The sequence below is a fragment of the Achroia grisella genome, unplaced genomic scaffold, assembly GCF_030625045.1.
Source record: "Achroia grisella isolate CSIRO2021 unplaced genomic scaffold, CSIRO_AGI_Agris_v1 utg149, whole genome shotgun sequence".
Taxonomy (NCBI): domain Eukaryota; kingdom Metazoa; phylum Arthropoda; class Insecta; order Lepidoptera; family Pyralidae; genus Achroia; species Achroia grisella.
The window spans coordinates 2740860-2762279 of record NW_026712644.1 but is presented as its reverse complement, the minus strand read 5'-3'; the positions used below and the strand labels follow the sequence as shown (position 1 = coordinate 2762279).

Genomic DNA, 21420 nt, shown 5'->3' with positions numbered 1-21420 from the left:
AAAATGCTATTATAAAGTTTCTATTAATTTAGATTAAAAAAGCTTTTAGCTCGTTGCGACCTTGTGGTTTACAAGCGTGATGTAGATTGCAAGATCATGGGTTCAAATCTGGTTGACACCAAAAAACTTTGTTATGTGTCTAAGAGATGCTTCGATAACAGTTTTTGTCTGTATATATAAATAAAATTTGAGTGTCTGTTTGTAATACTGAAATAACCGTTTTTTACTACATGCATATAACATTTTTACAATTTTTGTCTGTCTGTCCGTCTGTTTGTTCCGGCTAATCTCGGGAATGGCTGAACCGATTTTGACGAGACTTTCATTGGCAGGTAGCTGATGTAATAAGGAGTAACTTCGGCTACTTTTATTTTAGAAAAATAAAGTTAAATTCCACGTGTACGATGTCGCGAGTACAACTAGTTATGTAATAAGAATGACAGACAAATCTGACGGCCCACCTGTTGGTAAGTGGTAACCCTCGCCTTAACACTATGGACATCACGTTATCATGTAACACCCGTGATACCAATCAGGTGTTGCTATTAAGGGGACAAAACTGTCATGGCAACCAAACCATCATAAATTAGAAAGACGGCGGTTGGCTCGTAAGTAAATAAATAAATAAATAAAAAAAAAATTCACATATACCGAGCGAAGTGTGGACATGTCAAGAGTTGTGATCACAACAGCGACAGTTGACAATGACTCTGACTACCCTATCAAAGATAACAGTCGTGAAGTTATCATACTATTACCGATACTACAGTGAAAGTACCAGGAGAACATGATTCGCAAGTAGGCTCGGGCTACCGCCATCTATTGGAGTGATGCATTTTTTTTTATTCACATATACCGAGCGGAATGTGCACATGTCAAGAGTTGTGATCACAACATCGACAGTTGACAACGACTCTGACCACCCCGTCAAAGATAACAGTCGTGAAGTTATCATACTATTACCGATGCTACAGTGAAAGTACCAGGAGAACATGATTCGCAAGAGAGAGAGAGAGAGAGAGAGACTATCGTCGTCTATTGGAGTGATTTTTTTTTATTCTAATATACAGTGAAAGTACTAGGACAGCATAACTCGCAAGTAGCCTAGAGACTACCGCCATCTATTGGAGTGATTTTTTTTATTCTAATATACCGAGTAATTTATTCAAATATACAGTGAAAGTACCAGGACAACATAACTTGCAAGTAGCCTAGAGACTACCGCCATCTATTGGAGTGATGCATTTATTTAATTCACATATACCGACTAATTTATTCAAGTATACAGTGAAAGTACCAGGAGAATATGATTCGCAAGTCGGCTAGAGACTACCGCCATCTAGTGATGCATTTTTTCATTCAAATATACCGATTAATTTATTCAAATATACAGTGAAAGAACCAGGAGAACATGACTCGCAAGTAGGCTAGAGACTACCGCCATCTATTGGAGTGATGCATTTATTTATTTGATTATATTTGACCCAAAAAATTAGTGCTTGTTGGTAGTTTGTATTCACACGTTTCGACTTGTAAATGTAAACTTACAAGGATTATTTAAAAGAGCAACACACAAGTTTCTTGCTCGTTCTTCTTGTGATGAGACAGCTTTCCGAACGAGTGGTAGATAAAAAACAAATTGTTATGACTATTCAAAAGTGCTTAAATTAAGTTTATTTGAATAAATGATTTTCTATTCTATTCTATTTCTATTCTATTCTATTCTATTAATTCACATATACCGAGTAATTTATTCAAATATACAGTGAAAGTACCAGGAGAACATGACTCGCAAGTAGGCTAGAGACTACCGCCATCTAGAGATGCATTTATTTAATTCACATATACCGAGTAATTTATACAAATATACAGTGAAAGTACCAGGAGAACATGACTCGCAAGTAGGCTAGAGACTACCGCCATCTATTGGAGTGATGCATTTATTGAATTCACATGTACCGAGTTACTTAGTCAAATATACAGTGAAAGTACCAGGAGAACATGACTCGCAAGTAGGCTAGAGACTACCGCCATCTAGAGATGCATTTATTTAATTCACATATACCGAGTAATTTATACAAATATACAGTGAAAGTACCAGGAGAACATGACTCGCAAGTAGGCTAGAGACTACCGCCATCTATTGGAGTGATGCATTTATTGAATTCACATGTACCGAGTTACTTAGTCAAATATACAGTGAAAGTACCAGGAGAACATGACTCGCAAGTAGGCTAGAGACTACCGCCATCTATTGGAGTGATGCATTTATTGAATTCACATGTACCGAGTTACTTAGTCAAATATACAGTGAAAGTACCAGGAGAACATGACTCGCAAGTAGGCTAGAGACTACCGCCATCTATTGGAGAGTTTTTTTAATTTAGGATAGTAGTCGGGATGAGCAGTAATAAAAAAAAAGTATATATGAATGCGCAGTGTTTTCAGGAATAGCAACCCATAATTACATATATATGTTACTCTTTTTTTTTATTAAGTATTTTATGGCCCTGGAAATTTGCTTTCAGCCCAATATGTTAGTCTAATAGGTACTTTTTTTTGTAGATGATAATAGAATATGGTATGCTCTCCTACGCTAACGGTTTACGCTGGCGGGGCACCAGTGGAGGATGATAAGATGACCATGAGGTTCAGGTCAGTTGGCCCATCGTGAGAAATTCACCAAGAATATATCACGATGGTTTCCAGGGGGAACCGCTCTTAGAAATAAACTGATTAATAAAACTTACTATACGATTGCTGATTTCCTCACTGATACATTGATATAAAGTCAGTTGATTAACAACTATTTGTATGATGACGTAATGCAAATTTTAGGGAATATTTTAATATTTCGAGAATATGATGACGGTCTGCGATGATGATGATGATGATGATCTGATGGTCATCTTGCAACCGTCATTACTTGAGCGTGTTATTTGGATGTATTCCATTTATAATAGGCATAGAATACACCCAGACCGTTACAAACAGTCAGTCAAACTCATGTGTACAAATGTTTGCACCGTGTGAGGCATCGAACCCGCGACCGTCAGAACTACACCGGTATGCTCAATCCATAGACCACCGACCGTAATGTTTCATTGTTTATTCATTACGTTTATAAATAACGATACATCATTAATAGGAAATGGCGAATTGATTCATAATTTCTGGAAATATGTTCAATCATAAAATGTTGGCACTAAAATTGGTATTTATATGTTAGAACGCGGTAAATATTATCTTTTATCGGGTTATCTTTTACCTATACGTAGAGTGATAAGATACAATATCTGGTAACTGGTATCGTGGACTACATAAAGTATAGTCTGAATTTACACCTATTATTGAACACTAGCGTCTATTAACTTCGATCGTAATTGTAAATTTGCATTCGGATATTATAAAACTTGTATGGTGTTTTCTTTGTGAAAAATGGCGTTCAGAAGTTTGTTTTTATGTTTGCTTGTGGCCACATACGCAAGTGCTCAATGTAAGTACAAAATAATCATTTATATGCATATACAATTATTATATAATTAACTAGCTTTTGCCCGCGGCTTCACTCGCGTTAATTTATCCCCTTAGAGGTGGAATTTATCAAAATCCTTTCTCAGGGGATGGCTACGTCATAGTATCTTTATACGTGCAAAGTCTCAGCCCGATCGGTTTAAAATTGACAAAGTTTCATCCCCTATTTTATCCCCTTGGGGGTAGAATTAATCAAAATCCTTTCTTAGCGGATGTCTACGTCGTAACATCTATCTGCATGCCAAATTTCAGCCCGATCCGTCCAGTGGTTTGGGCTGTGCGTTGATAGATCTCTATGTCAGTCACCTTTGAGTTATATATATATATATATATATATATATATATATATATATATATATATAGATTTACGTCCTGGCTTTACAAGGATGCATTAAAATCTTTGTATTTCTCGGCTTGTTCTATATTATAACACGCATGTCACTACAGAGTATAAAACAAAGTCGCTGTCGCTGTCTGTCCGTCCCTATGTATGCTTAAATCTTTAAAACTACGCAACGGATTTTGAAGCGGTTTTTTTAATAGATACACTGATTCATGAGGAAGGTTTATATATGTAATAAATGTACATCCGTGCGAAGCCGGGGTGGGTTATACATTAAAAAATGTATTGATTTATTATAATTAAAGTTAACTATTTTATTTATTTAATTATCTATACATATAAATAAAATTGGAGTGTCTGTTTGTAATATTGAAATAACCGTCTTTTACTACATGCATATGAGTATAAATACGGTACATACACCAAAATAACATTTATTACAATTTTTGTCTGCCTGTCTGTCGGTCTATTTGTTGCGGCTAATCTCTGAAATGGCTGGACCGATTTTGTCGGGACTTTTTTTGGTAGGTAGCTAATGTAATAAGGAGTAACTTAGGCTACTTTTATTTTAGAAAAATAAAGTTAAATTCCACGCGGACGAAGAACAGCTAGTACAATATATAACCAGTATAGGTACTGTTGTTATTGCGGGCGTAACTTAGACATGTCTGATATAAACCTTCCTCTTGAATCACACTATCTATTATTGAAATGTGTAACAAAATTGATTGCGTAATTTAAAAGATATCAGCGAACAGAGAGCGACTGCGACTGTGTTTTATATATACTATGTTGCGCAATTACTTTATGGTTAAGTTCCGCCTTATTTAAAATCACCACGCACCGATGTCAAACCAATGAGATATGTTTTTAACCCTCTAATAAAATGGTACAATTTAATTGAAATATTGATTATATTTCGTAGTAATGGGCGTATCTAACTTTGAGATAGTAATTTAGTTGATAATAATGATTAATTGGTAAAAACAAACTCGGCGTTGAAACTCGTATCCTCAGGCGGGTCCTTCATCTGCTCCGTAAGTCCTAAATTGATAAAACAAATTCCCACTTAAACGCAGCGTTGAAACTCGTATCTGTTTGGCGGGAGTTGGCCTTCAGCCGCTCTGTAAGTCCTTCCTTTAGTTTGGAGTGTCATCTGAACACGCCCGATGAAGTTGTAAAGGCTAACTGCGGCCAACAGCATTAGAGTTGTCCGAAAAAAAAACGTTGAAGCCTAGTAATAAGTCACACAGCGCACTCTAATCCCGTACTAAGCAGAGCTTGTATAACTGATAAAATTACCTAATACTCTTGTAAATATACATATAAAACACCCGGACCGATACAAACTATTGTATTCATGAGTATTCATGTTTGTGCCGTGTGAGAATCGAACTCGACTATCGAAATTGAATCGGTGCACAGTGGGAACTCGCCTAAGAAAGCCATCTCATAAATACTTTTTCTAAAACTCCGTGGATATGCTTGTATAATACCTCAAATTGTAGCCAAAGAGTTACTCTATCATTATAAATATGATTCAAATCTCTGACTATTCACACTTCATAGAATAGAGCCTCTAAAGTCAAGGAATGAAAAAAATACAAAAATAATTTTGAAACTTAAATTTGTTTGGTATAAGTTTATAGTATCAAAACAATATCAAGTCATATAGTGTGATACCATTTTAGAATGCTTAGAATGTGTACTTTACTATAAAATAAAAATATATTTAGTTTAGTCGAATATTATTTAACTAAAAATCCATATATCGTTATATGTACTATTTTCTTTTCTCAGACTTTCACTTGGAGATTTGACAGTTGCCGAAGTTCTAAATTTGTTTTTATTTATTAGGAAATGTAATGTAATTTGATGGCATAATTTTTATTGCAGTTTCACTGCGTAAAATATTTATATCGAGTATAATATCATGGTGAGATTTGTATTTTCTAAATACGTATATTAAAATTTTCTTCTTTATTTGGGATTCTCTGTCTGCATATTAAAAAAAATACTTTTTGCTCAATTATTACTATATATTTTATCTTTTGCCTTACTTTTATCAACTATTTCACACAGTATATAGTTCCCATTCCCATACAGACCTATTCTATACCGCATAATGATAAATATTTTTTATCAAGTAATTTTGCACACGTATATGATCATTATTAAGTATAAAATAGTGTATGTATTTGCATATGAAATATTACAGTTCTTCATAAGCATTTGTTATTACTAAACAATTGTTAATTACTCATCTCGCCCCAATGAGTGAATTCTCGTGTACCAGACGCGACTTAAGTGTCTTATTGATTTAAAGTGATACAAATTATGTTGATTCTATCTCAAACTACGAAATAATTTTACCGAATCTTCAGATGCGAATATAGCAAAAATTATCGCAAGTATTCAGAAGTCCTTCATAACTCAGTTTCGTCAACGCTATACGAAATGTGGTCGAAAGAAAGAACAGTTTTTAAATAAAATAGCAATTGCTATCAATTGCTATTTTATTTAAAAACTGTTCTAGATTTACAGTGAAAATACCATCCTATGATGGTATTTTCACTGTAAATCTAGAAAAAACTACATGCCTACCTGAACCTCCTACTTCGACAGAGAAAAGAGGAAGACCTTCTTTCTCTGTCGAAGTAGGAGAAAACGTACGAAGACAGTTCGGACAAAGAAACGAAAAAACAAGGCTTGCTTGATACCTGTGGAATTCATACTGAACTCATATGTACAGGGTTTAAGGGTTTCATCGTTGATATTTTACGAGCATTGCCGGCAGAAATCTAGAATAAAATTGTAATGTAGGTAATTGTGATTCCTTTTTGTAACTAAATATGTATGTAGATAGATATTGGTGTGACGCTCTCATTAAAATAAGATATCACTGGTTACGGACGTGTTTCATTTATTACAAAAATGAGCAATCTTAATGTACTCATTAAATAAATAAGATTACTATCTTATTAATGAACCGGCACATATAACAGCATATTCAAAACATTAAGCTCTTAGCATTTTCATAAAATTGGATCTGAACAAGGCACAGTACGAAAATATGAGGAGTTGTTTGATAGCAAAGAATTACTTATTGTTTCCATCATACAGATTGATTCGTGAAGCTAAAGAATCGTGCTATCCGCCAAAATTATGTATACAAATTACTAATGTTAAAGCAGAAATCAAATGTATGTACCATTTGCAGTGCAAAACCCACAGAGATGAACAATTTAGAAAAAGTACAAAATAAACCTGTCGATGAAACTTCCTATCAATATGGGCTTTCAACTTTGCATTCGTGGAACTTATTTTACATTTATCTTACAATCAAAATACAAATCAATAAAAATGGCCTGCCACAACAACAGAAAATAAAAATTTAAAAAAGCAAAAGAAGGCTTATGTACCAAGAAGGTTCAGAGAAGAACTTGGATTAAATATAGATAAACCGAAGCAAGTTAGTGGCAACACTAAAGACGGCAATACAGCCACAAGATTTTTCCAAAATTATCATTGCACATCAGAAATTACTAGTATATATGAGGAATTAATAAAAATGTTTTATGTTATGAAATGAAATGTGAACGAGTGATACGTTATTTTTCTGTCTTGCCTTTTGGGCAACTTTCAGAAGATGCTCAAGAGTCACGGAAAAAAGACTATAAAGAGTTCAGGCTTCATCATGCAAGACAATGTTCGAGGGTAGCCTCTAACAAAGATGTTCTATACGCATTTTTATACACCTCTGACCCATACATAACAAGTTTAAGAAAACCTTCCAATTAAAAATATTTAGTACTTTTTGATGAAGCAAAGGAGCTCTTGAGTGACTTGTCTACAAGTCTACAAATTCTATATTTCTTGTATTCCTAAATTATTTATAACTATTAGAAATATTTTTTTACTCACAAAGCATACATTATTTAAAAGTATATATATTTAAGATTATCAGGAAAAAAAATCATGTACATATCTTTGTTAATACAGAAGTTATAGATTTATGAGATGAAAATGAGTCAAAGTTCCCACTGTGCGGTGGGTTAAACTGCTACACTACCGAGGCCCACAATGGTTTTTTACTAGAACTAGCTTTTGCCCGCGGCTTCGCTCGCGTTAATTTATCCCCTTAGGGGTGGAATTTATCAAAATCCTTTCTTAGGGGATGATTACGTCATAGTAGATTTATGCATGCAAAGTCTCAGCCCGATTGGTTTAAAATTGACAAAGTTTCATACAAACTTTCATTCCCTATTTTATCCCCTTGGGGGTAGAATAATCAAGATCCTTTCTTAGCTTAGCTCTTAGTCATAACATCTACCTGCTTGCCAAATTTCAGCCCGATCCGTCCAGTGGTTTGGGCTGTTGTTGTTAATTAAGCTATAATAATGTAATGGTACCTGTGCTAACAGTTTACGCTGGCAGGGCACCAGTGGAAGATGATAAGATGAGCATGAGGTCAGGCTAGTTAGCTCATCGCGGTAAATTCACCATGAATTTATGACTAGGACCACGCTTAGGTCAACCTGACATGGTACATTGCTAGCAATAGGGTTATTAGGCACCAGATGAGGATAGCGGGTGACTAATCTTAGGATTAGAAAGCAAAAGCATATTTATATTATAAACGTGAAAGTTTGTGAGTATGGATGGATGGATGTTTATTACTCTTTCACGCAAAAACTACTAAACGAATTTTGTTGAAAATTAATAGTAACGTATCTTGTACATCAGAATACATAGGCTGTAATTTAAAAATATATTATGTAAATTCGACAAAATACAATGATACATGCAGTGGCGTAGTTAGGTTACCAAGGGCCCTGGGGCCCTACTGCTGAGCAGTGGGGCCCCATTTCACAGTTTACATTACGGGCCTACATTATAGTTTTATTAAAACGCACATATCGCTATCCGTCAAGTTGACAACACTGCCAACACACTGAAAAAATTCCGAAGGTACTTTCAAAAACTTTCGATTTTCTTTCAACTGAGTTGCCATGATTAAAGTTGGATTGCAACCTATCATATTTACTTTGAAAATGGGAGAAATTTTGAAAAGTTCTGTTCTATCGAGATTTTCTTGTAACGCCACTGGATCATGTCAAGTAAATGATACGCAAGAAGTTGACCAAGAAAGACCATAAATCCATAAACATAGTTTTAATTTTCGTAAATAATAACGAAAATACCGTTTATGCTTCAAAATAGCATGTAACTTATCTACTGAAATCTAGTAGTGATACAATATAACTGAAAATAAAGTCATTGTTTGCTGAAGATAAAAGTAAAAACGAAAAATATTTACAGTATACATACTAGGGTGTCCCTTATTTTTCAATGTTTTTATTTTTTAATGCATAGGTCTTAGTTTTGTTCATATGTTCCTAAAACACTCGAAAATACATTTTTATATAATTTGGAGAACGATAACCCGTGCCGACTTGCGTCGAAACATGTTCATAAAATAACGCCGAACTAGTGGCGCGCACCCGTCGTATTTGCCATTTGTTCACAGTAAGTCTTGTGATTAACATATTGTTTTTATGTTTAAAAAAAATGGCAGTGGAATTAAGAAGCAATAAAAAAAGTATTTTCTTAGTTGGTGACGTGAACCATCAAATAACTGTAGCAAAGTTACCGTCTAATCGTCAAGTTCTTGAAGTCCTCTTTTTTAACATTCGCGAAGTTAAATTTACTGTTAATGGAAGCGCAAATCTTGCCGTTCGAGAGTGTATTATATTCTGGGAAAAAGCTAGAATCCCTACCAGACCTGTGCCTAACTGTGTAAAAAAACTTGAGGATCTTCACCGTGCTTGGAGAGAGTTACAAAAAAATTAAAAAAAAAAACGCCAGCTGTTTACAAGCGCCGTGAGGAGGACTTTCAAAATAATTTAGATAATTTATTCGATATAGCACACGCAAATGACTGACTGAATAAAAATAGAAGAAGATGTTCTCTTTGTTTTTGTAAAAATATTTTATTTTTACAAAAACAAAGAGAACCAGGGCGTCTAGGATGTTTAGCGGGAGTAGATAAAAAGTTAGCCGAGAAAGAAAAAAGAACAAGATAGAGAAAATTAAAAGAAGAGAAAAAAAGACAAGATGTTCCAAAAGTTTATCGTCATCTTTAACTACACATGATTTTATCGAAACGCAAGAAAATCCCAATCCCAATACCAGCTCTGACGAAAGCCTTAAGGAACCCTTGCCATCAACATCTCAAATGGTAAGTTCTGTAACTACTTCAAAAAGAGGAAGGAAAGATTTCATCACTCCTAAGTTAGTTGCCACTTTAGATAGATGTCAATTAAGCATAAGGGACTCTGTCTATATACTTCAGGCTGTAGTAGAAGCCCTAGATCTCAGCTGTGATGAGTTCCCGATAAATAAATCGTCAAAGAAAAATATTAAAATATGACCTTCTGCATCAAGCTAGGTGGATGGCTAGAGCCATTTACTCTTTGAAAATATGTTTGTTGCAAACTCAATTCAAAATTAGCGCTAAGGATAAAAGAGCCCTTCAAGATATTTGTTTATTCATTGCAGTTATATATGTAAAACCACGGCTTGGATGTAGTCTGGCAGTCACGGCCCCAAATCAAGCTTTGGGATTTTTAAAAAGTCTTAAGGAATATGAAACTATTAATAAAGAGATCTCCAAAGCTGCCCTGTGCAAGTTTAGTCAACATTTTTGGTACTTGTAAGAAGAAATAGCTGTTTTGTCACTCTTTGATGATGAAGTAGATGAACAAACTAAGACGAATATTGTAGCGAACTTACAAAGAGATAGTTTATATGATTCTGTAAAAAGATACAGTCCATCGAAAGAAGATATGTCTGATTATTTGTATGGTAAGTAGAAATACATAACATTTATTTTAGTATAGTTTTTTTTAATGTTACACATTTTAATTTAATTCGGTTTTATCGCGTTTATCATATTTTTATATTTGGTTGGTCTAGACCTGACCTGACTGATAAATATAATAATTAAACCGTATTAAGTTATTTAATTTAAAAATTTAATAGTTTTATATCTTATATCCATCTTAATAAACTGATAATAATATATCTTGTATTTTGTTGCAGGAAAATCATTAAATGATTTTGTGTCTGTTAAGAGCACAAATTTATTTGCTCGTTTAAATATGGATACAGACTTCTTAAAGAAAACCGTTTCTGCATGGGACGAAGATGTAACCTATTTGCAGGCTAAAACAAGAGTTCTTTCTTTGAGGGCCGTGAATGATACAGCTGAAAGAGCTGTAAAACTTATGCAAGATTTCAATGGCTTAGTCACTGCAAAAGAATATCAAAAACAGTTTTTGCTGCGTACCTACAAGAGTTTTTTGTGTACAAGAGCATAGAAATCTGTATCCAGACTGTAAAAAAGAGACCCTTAAAAGAAAATATTTGTGATGTTCATTTGATTAATAAATACTATATTCTAACTTTCTCTTCGATTATTATTATTAAACATTTTATTTCATTTTATTACACATACACAACGATAAGCGTTAAAGACAACGATTTTTTATATATTCAAGGCTCTGTCGGCACGGGTTAATGTTGACATATAAAGATAAAATTTTGTATTTGATTAAGTTTAGGTAATTTAAAAAGAATTAAGGGGTATGCATTTCGATATCTGAAAAAAAATTTTTTTCACCCATATAAGGGACACCCTAATACATACATATATACATAGTACTGTTCATATATAGTGCTAGACTATAGATATTATTGCTAGACTGTGTTTGCTATTTGACTTTTTTTTAAACTAATAACAATAATAATATCTCAGGACAATTCAAACAACGCCATCTAGTCCCAAGCTAAGCAGAGCTTGTGTTTTGGGTACTAAACAACTAATATAATAACATGGATGTACTTTTTTGTGTAAATAAATACTTATTATACATAGAAAATACCCAGACCGATACAAACAATCATATACAAATGTTTGTACAGTGCGATGAATCGAACCCGCGACCATCGGATAGTAAAGCGTCAATTAATTGTTAAATTTCACCGCCTTATGATTATCTCTGATCAACGCGACTGTTGACTGGTAGAGAATGCCATCAGGCGTTAAGTCCGCCATGTATACATTTTTGTGTGCAAAAGAATAAATAAATAAATAAATAAAGCGGTGTGTTAAATCACTAGACCACCGAGGCTGTCTGTCTATCACGCATTCTATTGTCGGCCGCAGCTGGCCTTTACAGCTTCACCGGATCATAGGGGGCGAGTGCAGATAGCACTCCAAACCAAAGGAAGGACTTATGGAGCGGCTGAAGGCCAACTCCTGCCTTTAGTCTGAGGGCACCGCTAGGGGTTCGAACCTCGTCTCATGCTGTCGTAATTTTTATTGCATTAACGATAATACCGCCTTTTGTGTCTGATTCTTTCTTCAATCTTTTGTTTTATTTTCAACTAGCGAATCCTCCGGGCTTCTCACGGTTCATTACAAATCTCTTATAAAATTTCTTGGATTGCTCTATAGTTCTATACAATAACACAAATGTATTATATATAATTACATATATACCTTCCTCTTGAATCACTCTATCTATTACTGAAAACTGCATTAAAATCTGTTGCGTTATTTAAAAGATATAAGTGAACAGACCGCGGCGGTGACTTTGTTTTATACGATACTAGCTACTCGCCCCAGCTTCGCCCGGGTGTACATGTATTATACATATAAACCTTCCTCTTAAATCCCTCTATATACTAAAACATACCGCTTAAAAATCCGTCGCGTAGTTTTAAAGATTTAAGCATACATAGGGACGGACAGACAGCGACAGCGACTTTGTTTTATACTATGTAATGAAATTATAAAGATGTATTTACTTTTAATGTTGGTACATGGCGAATAGACTATATATTGTCTCCATTTAACAGATAAAGTCGCGGTGTAACACCTAGTATATATTCCGAAATGGATCAGATTTTTTTTTATTGGGGGTTTTGGGCTATTGTCAGATGCTATGACCTGTAGCACTGTGACCTGCATAGATCTATGTATAGTGCTCGGCCTTTTTCAGAGTTCGCTACCTAGAACCGTTAGGGAAAAGAATTGAAGGATATTCTTAGGAGCGATGGTTTTTATCTCCTCGGGATAGATAAGGAAAGAAGTCAGACTATAAAAAATGACTCATTTCCGCTGGAATAGGATATTACGTAAATATTAATTAGATATGATTTTGTTAGTAATCTTTTGATATGCATATCTTAATAATATTTCTGAAAATCGAAAGTTTCTGAGTATGGATAAACATCCACTTCACATGTTAAATTTAACGCAAAAATTACTGAACGGATTTTGATGAAACTTTACGCTAATATAGCTTATACATCCGAATCACATATAGGCTATATTTTTTATTAAAATTTATATATTATAATTTAATCTTTATACTGAACTGGACGGTTTGAAAAAAATATTAATACAAAAATCTTGACGTTCGCAAGCAACCAGATTATTAATTTAATTTATTAATTTTTTCAAACCTTAAATGCTATTAGGGACGCGATTTGCCTTTAAATAATTAAATAGATCTGTCTATATGTATCTCTATGTTCTTCTTCTTCAGTCGTTCTTGACTGAGTGGTTTTTATGATGGTATCTCTTAATACTCATAGCATTATGCTATCTGTGCTCTTAGTACTAACATATACGCGCATACAGCTATGACGCGTTTGTCGTCCCACTGCGGCTGTGCGGCGTGCAATATTCTACATCTGTGGCGCAATACGTTTGCGCGGGAAAACTAAAACAAAATGGCTTCTTCTGCAGACATACTGAGTAATTGATGTACTCCTGATTCTTAATTGTTTTATACTGTTCTACATACTATTTATGTCTGCAATTTACTTTTATTTTATATCAGAAGCGTAGCGTTACTTGGCGGGGCATCGCATAAAAATTTGTTTGGGGGCCGTAATCGTTCGTAAGGGCCCCCAAACGATATAAAGATTTCACACAAAAATAAAAAAAAAAATCATAAAATTAAAAGAAATATTTATTCATCATAATTATCTATGACACTATTTCCTAAATTTGTACAAAAAAATCAAATTTAATAGACAATTTAATTTAATCCTTGCCTTTTTTTCGGCATAATTTAGTAAATTAAAGCTGATGCTGGAATAAAAGAAATTGCTTTATTTTACTTTTGTCGCTTGTGAAATAAAAAAAAAATTGGGGAGTTTATTTTTGCTTACGCACGTTGGGGACACCGTGGTCCAAACCCAATATAAATACAGCCCCTAGTACCATATCTAACAGTATCTCTTCGTTGTCCTTGGCGACAGAGCTCCTCGCAATCTGCCTCCATCTGGTACCGTTTTTGGCTGTACGAGAACATTGTACAATGGACTTTCTAATTTATACAGGGTTAAACAGGGATGTTAGGAAGCTTCGTAACGGTAAATATCGGATATCCGATTTAAAAAAATATCGGTAACTGTAACCGAATCCGAAATGACAGTTTCGGATAATATCGGATAGGGGCGTAGCCTAATTGAGTCACGTACTTTTGAAATTCCTTAAAAAATTAATATACGTAACCGAAATATTAATAATCTCAGGACAATTCACACAGCGCCATCTAGACCCAAGTTAAGATAGCTTATGGATATACTAGATAACTGATACAAATACATAGATATTTTTTTCTAAATACATACATATTATACATAGAAAACACCCAGACCGACACAAATAATCATACTCATGAATACAAATATTTGTGCTGTGCGAGGAATCGAATCCGCGACCATCGGAAGTAAGGCAGTGTATAAACCACTAGACCATCGAGGCCGTTAATTATCCGAAACTAACGGATAATCCAAAATAATGTCATATCCGCATCCGTATCCGGTATAATAATCATTCCTATAACCGAAACCTATCCGTATCCGAAGTTTCATATCCATAACGTCCCTAGTGTTAAATGTCCTACAGGAATAAGTTATTTTTGATTTGATTTATTCCAAAAAAATAGGTAGAAGTCACGCGTATTTGTTAATACTTAAAATTTACAAATATATATGACAAGCACGAACCTAATAAATGTACTTACAGCTATGGCCCTTATCATATCAGGCACTGAGTCACCAATGGCCACGGTGACACCCATTTAGGGTCACTACAGACCGACCCAGTGGCGTATTTTATCGCGCGTTAATACTTTATTACCGACTACTCTAATGCTTTTGGCCGCAACCTTTACAAGTTCACCGGACGATAGGGGGCGAGTGCAGATAGCACTCCAAACCAAAAGAAAGACTTATGGAACGCCTGAAGTCCAATTCCCGCCTGATGGATATGACTTTAGTGTGAACACCGCTAAGAGTTCGAACTTTATCTCAGGCTGTCGTAATTTCAATCTCCGTTTGAATTGGACCGGGAAAAGTATATTTTTGAGGGTTTTGGGCTATTGTTAGGTGTTAAAACCTGTAGCACTGCGACCTACATAGATCTATTGCTCGCCTTTTTCAGAGTTCGCTACCTAGACCCGTCAGGGACAAGAATTGAAGGATATTCTTAGGAGCGGTGGTTTTTATCTCCTCAGGATATAGTGTATACTTTCTATAGTGAGCTATAATCACATAGTATGTGTCACTATACATACTTATAGCTCTCGTTATAGCTCACTCATGCATAAACGACATATTTCCTTTCGGTAATATACACTACATCCTGTTCTGCTGCTGTTTCGTTTCCTCTTCTGCTTGACAAAATCTGCAAATTGTTTTTAAGCTGAGGTTTAAGTTTGCAATGTTTTTATTCAATTGCAGTATCCAGTGAGAGTTCTACTCATGATGCATATATTATTTTTACTCAATAGCAATAGTATCGGAAGTAAGGCGGTATGCAAACAGCTGGACCATCGGGGCTGTCAAATAATATTGATAAATCTCAGTATAGTAAAAACAGAGACATATCTAATATATTGTCATACTGTACATACATAACTTAACTATATAACAATGCTCCGAATATGATTTTGTCCCATTCGGTGTCAAGACCCTTGGTCCGTAGGGTTCTAACGATATAAGGCTTTGAAGGAAATAGCAAAAAGGTTAGTTAGATATCACAGACCGAAGAGCTGGCAGCTACCTCGGACAAAGAATTAGTCTAGCCATTCAAAGAGGGATGCTGCCAGTATCTTTGGAACCTTGCCTAAAGGGACTCCTTTTAATAATATATTATATGCTTTCGCATCAACCGATGCCTTTATCAGCTTCAACCGGCCTTCCCGAGGGTGGTGCATCTTCGACATCAATTGCCGGATCGAAATTTAGCGAACCAGTTCTGGTACTGGCGTACTGTTAACACACCTTCTACACACACATCGGTCAATTTCTTTCTGGCTTGAATAGCATTTTTGCCCTTTCTGTAGTAAAACAGTAAGATATGTCGGAAATGCTGCTTATTTCTCTCCATATTTAAAAGGGCACCAACCAAAAACTACTGCGTAGAATTAATTGTAATTTTTCACACACAAGCCTTGCTATATGAGCTCTCAAAGCATATAAAAATTATACGGCTTAAGTATGAAGTTGAGTGCAAAAAATATAATTAAATCGTAAGTTAGGAAAAAACGAAATTTCTTTCCGAACAACTTAATATTTTAGTTATTATATTATATTTTTTTAAGTATTTAGTTTTAGGTTCTATGTTAAATATCATATGTTCTCGGATGCATGTCTAATTTTATTAATTAATTGTTAGACTACATTTATGTAAAATCACGCGACAAATAACAGTTTTTGCCGCCAATTTATTAGTCTGCAACGACCCTTACGACCATAGCAACGACACGTTATATGTACAAAACGTAAATTTGATAATCACTTACATACAGATAACTGTAAAGTTGGTTGTTACTAGGAAAGGTACATTATTAATCACATATTTATCGTTATTTTATAACCTTTTATTTATTTAGCAACGGCTTCGCAGAGTGGTATACCAATGGTAGAATATGCCGCATATTTTGCTATTTGTAGAAAATATCAGCATGTGCGCTACAATGAAAAACGAATATCTTATAAAACATTTTCTTTGTAAAAAAGTTTATTATAAAATCGAGGGGTTTATAACTTGTATGACGGCCTCGGTGGTCTAGCGGTTTAGCTTACCGCCTTACTTCCGATGGTCGCGGGTTCGATTCCTCGCACGGCACAAACAATTGTATTCATGAGTATGATTGTTTGTATGGGTGTTTTCCATATATAATATGTATGTATTTACGAAAAAGAAAATGTATGTATTGGATCAGTTGTCTAGTACTTATAACACAAGGTTTAGCTAGCTTAACTTGGGTCTAGATGGCGTTGTGTGACTTGTCCTGAGATTATTATTATTATTATAAATGATAATAATGTTTATGTCGAAAAAATCTAACTTAAAATTCATAGCGCTGACAATGTTATCTGATTGAACAGAGATTAAGAGCGTAGCGGTTTCTATATTGATTGTCGTAAGCCTATTCCTTCTTAATGTATATTTACTTATAACAAGATTTATTTAAAAGAGCAACACGCAAGTTTCTCTCTCATTCTTCTTGTGACGAATCTGCGTTCCTAATTAGTGGTAAAAAATATATGTGACTATTCAAAAGTGCTTCGTTATCGTGAGTAGAGTCACTGTGCCTAAAAGATATATGTGAAAGTATCTTTTGATTTGTTCTCAAAGTCTAATCACAGAATTATTTATCATATTTACTTATGGATAAAAATTATCTAAATTAAATGCCAAAATCGATAAAAGTATTTCTTTTGATATGAATAATATTTCGGCGAAATAGCTCTATTTAATGCCGGATGAAGCCGCGTTCACAGGTTAAGCTCATGTCGCATTATCAGTGTAGATCAACTAGCGGTCGGAATTTGATCACCAATAGGTCGTAACGCTTTCAGTAGCGGAATTAAACAAAATAATATAATTCTATTAAGTAATGCCCAATTTACACTCAGCCCGAGTGGGCAGGGAAGTGAGCAGCGCGAGAGTGTAAACACGAGTGGAAACACTTTCCATGCCATTGGCGCTGACATCGCGCTGCTCGGCGCTCCCTCGATTGTTGGTTTTCGGCGCGAGTCAAAGGACTGGCAGCGCGAGTGGCAGCGTGTTTTTACATTCAGCCCTCTCGCTCAGTTGTCGCCCGGCAATATTTCCGGCAGCGCGAGTGGCAGGGGAAGCGGCTGAATGTAAACGTAGCGTAATGAAATGGACTTCCGCAAAATAACACCTAAATCCATCTTACAAATATTATAAACGCGGAAGTTTGTTAGTGTGGATGGATCGATGTTTGTTATTCTTTCACGCAAATACTACTGAATTGAGTTTAATGAAACTTTACAATAGTGCCTGTAGCTTCTACATCAGAATAACACATAGGCTATAAACTTGAAGCGAGCTGAACCACGGGCACTTACAGTAAAATATATACTGTAAACACATTGTTTTACTTTACTTTTTCTTCTTAAAAAATAAGAACATTGTAATCGTCTTTATGTACATATTTTTTGTTCATTCTATGAACAAAGTCTTTCCTACTATATCGTATTCTATGAAAATTCTCCGTTACTTGACCTTATATTTATTTTTTAATATGAATAAAATTGCAGAGTCTGTTTGTAATATTGAAATAACCGCTTTTTACTACATGTATGTGTTTTATATATAAGATATATGGTTGGTCTATATTAAATCAAAAATAAGGGACAAACTGGAAGCTTTTGAATGTGGTTTTGGAGAAGGATGGAAAGAATTAGCTGGAAGGATAAAGGAAGACACGAAGAACTACACAGGGTAAAAGAAAAAAGGCAGATATTGAACACAATAGAAATTAGACGAGGAAATTTTTGGGACACTTGATACGGCACGGTGATTTCATGAAAATTATTATTGAGGGAAAAATAGAAGGAAAGATGGGGAGCGGAAGACCAAGACACAGCTACATCAAGCAAATTAAGGAGAAAATGGGAGTCGTGTCGTATCAAGAATTAAAGAGCATGATGGAAGATCGCGGAAAGTGGCAAGAGCTCCACCGACAAGAGCGTAGCTCTTAAATTATTGAATCAATATGGGATTATGGAATGGATTTTTAAATGGACTCTTAAATTATGGAATGAATGAATGAATATGGGATCGTAGTTAAAGATTATATATATTTTGGTCGAATTTCGACACTAGGCAACCGTTGGTTATTATTAACTAATACGTAACTGTATTTTTATCAGATTTGTCAAGAATTTGCAAATATAATGTAGATAACCGTATATAACCTAAAAAGTGTTTCCTGTTAAATAAATATAGGCAGATCTATTTAAGTATTTAGAGGGAAATACCCTACCTAGTATCATTTGGGGCTTAAATTAATTATTTATTTCATTATTAGTTCATGTAGAGTTATTAGCCGATTATCAACGTTAAGTTTTTTGATTTATTAATATTTTTTCCCTTCAAGATTCAATGGTACTTTTCTATTGAATCTGTGTACTGAAGTGGACTGGCAAGAAACGCAACCTAATTTCTTTTCTTTTATAGCCAGTTTATTAACATTATTATTTATATAGGTGTCTATGTCTAACATTAAAAGAAAATCCCGTGCGTGAACAACTATGTTAAATATTTAGAAATAGTTTTTTATTGTACTGGAATTAAACCTTAAAACCCTTTAGATTTAAAACTTTTATTAAATCATATTTATTAAGCAAAGCCTATTACTCACTAAACGATTACTTGAATGACGAGCGTACATGGCAATAGTTGTTCATGCACGGGTTTTTCATTTAATGTTACACATAGACACCTATATAAATATACATTGTAAATAAACTGGCTTTTAAAAAAAATATTCAATTGAGTTTCTTGCCAGTTCTTCTCAATTGGATCTATAAACTGAACTGGACGGTAGGGAAAAAAATAATATAAAAAATTTGACGTACATAAGCGGCTAAAATGTCCTAATTTAATAAATTATTTTTGAATTTTGAATCCCCTTCCCTTCAAGAGACTAGAGTAGATTCGTGGCTACCATGACGAGTTATAGCACGTTCACTAACGCCCGAAATTAATAACGTATCCACAATCCAAGATCGCTACCAATCTTAGTTTGATCCCTATCTCCAGATCGGTCTCCAATCTGCGTCCCAATATGACAACTCATATTTTTTTTGATACTCGATAGGCATCGATCCTTGGACCGACCGTTCCCTCTGATGGAGATATTCAGTAGATTACACATACAGCAGTAAATATAATTTATTCTCGTTCCGATCAGTTGCACGTTACATATAGAAAGAAGAAAGAAAGAAAAACATTTTATTCAGTGCAATGTAAAAAATACAATATAAACAACAAACGAAAAAAAGAGTAAATAAAATGTACATATAATTAAACTTAATTTTTTGTTAGATACAATATATAAATTGTTACTTAGCAACATGATTACTTATGTTAAGCGTGATGGATTACACTTTTTCTTCTAAAATCAATGTGCTTAATACGGTCCCTAAATCCATTACATTTAAGACACTCTACATCTCTACATTTAAATAACATACATAATATAAAATAATATACAGAAGAGTAAACAATAGAACAATAGTAGCAAAAAACATGTCACAAATTAAGTCTGTTAAAATACTAAACACTAATTATGGTTGGACCTATGCTCAGTGGATCATATACAGCAGCAAATATAATTTCTCGATCTGATTCAGTTGCACGTTACATATCAACTGTTACTTAGCAACATGATTGCTTATTTTAAATGTGATGGATTACACTTTTTCTTCTTAAATCAATATGCTTAATACCCTCCCGCTGATGTAGACACGCGGGAGCGTGTCAAAGCCGAGTTCAAGTAAGAGAACTGGCGAGCAGCACCGTGTGTAGTTTTACAAGAACCATTTGGAGCCACTTTTGACCCTCTCATAACTCAAAAACTCTTTCACGTAACCTGTCAAATTTGGTTCATATATTGAGACTTGCGAGATCTGTGCTACGCAAAATGTATACCGCAACTCACGTTTAACTATTTAAAATTTCGAAGTATAGAAATTGACTAGAAAATAATTATTGATTTATGGAGTACTGCCGAGGGCTGAGCTATCACGGCTCTTATCTAATCTAATCAGTGTGTATGGGTACTAAGTTCGATAAATATTATTATCAATTTTATCGTATCCATTTTGGATGATGATATCATGTTATACAATTTTTTTATATTACTTTATTTTTATATTTCTACTAGCTGTATATGCGACTTCAAATGCGTGGAATTTAACTTTATTTTTCTAATATAAAAGAAGCCTAAGTTACTCCTTATTACATCAGCTACCTGACAAAAAAAGTCCCATCAAAATTGGTCCAGGCATCGGAACAAACAGACAGAGAGACAGACAAAAATTGTAAAAAAAATTATTTTGTTATATGTACCGTATTTATATTCATATGCATGTAGTAAAAAACTGTTATTTCAATATTACAAACAGACACTTTC

The 21420-nt window shown here is 34.3% G+C and overlaps 1 protein-coding gene and 1 pseudogene across 1 annotated transcript in view; both read left to right on the top strand.

The window, feature by feature from the left end:
* Positions 1-3350: 3350 nt before the first annotated feature.
* The window catches only part of LOC131840669 (transferrin-like), a 34486-nt gene continuing 16416 nt past the window's right edge, over positions 3351-21420 (top strand). The window contains exon 1 of the mRNA XM_059188848.1: positions 3351-3496. Within this exon, the coding sequence (XP_059044831.1) occupies positions 3439-3496 (58 nt within the window). The 5' untranslated portion in view covers positions 3351-3438. The remainder of the gene's footprint in view (positions 3497-21420) is intronic.
* On the top strand, positions 9227-11403 carry LOC131840668 (uncharacterized; annotated as a pseudogene).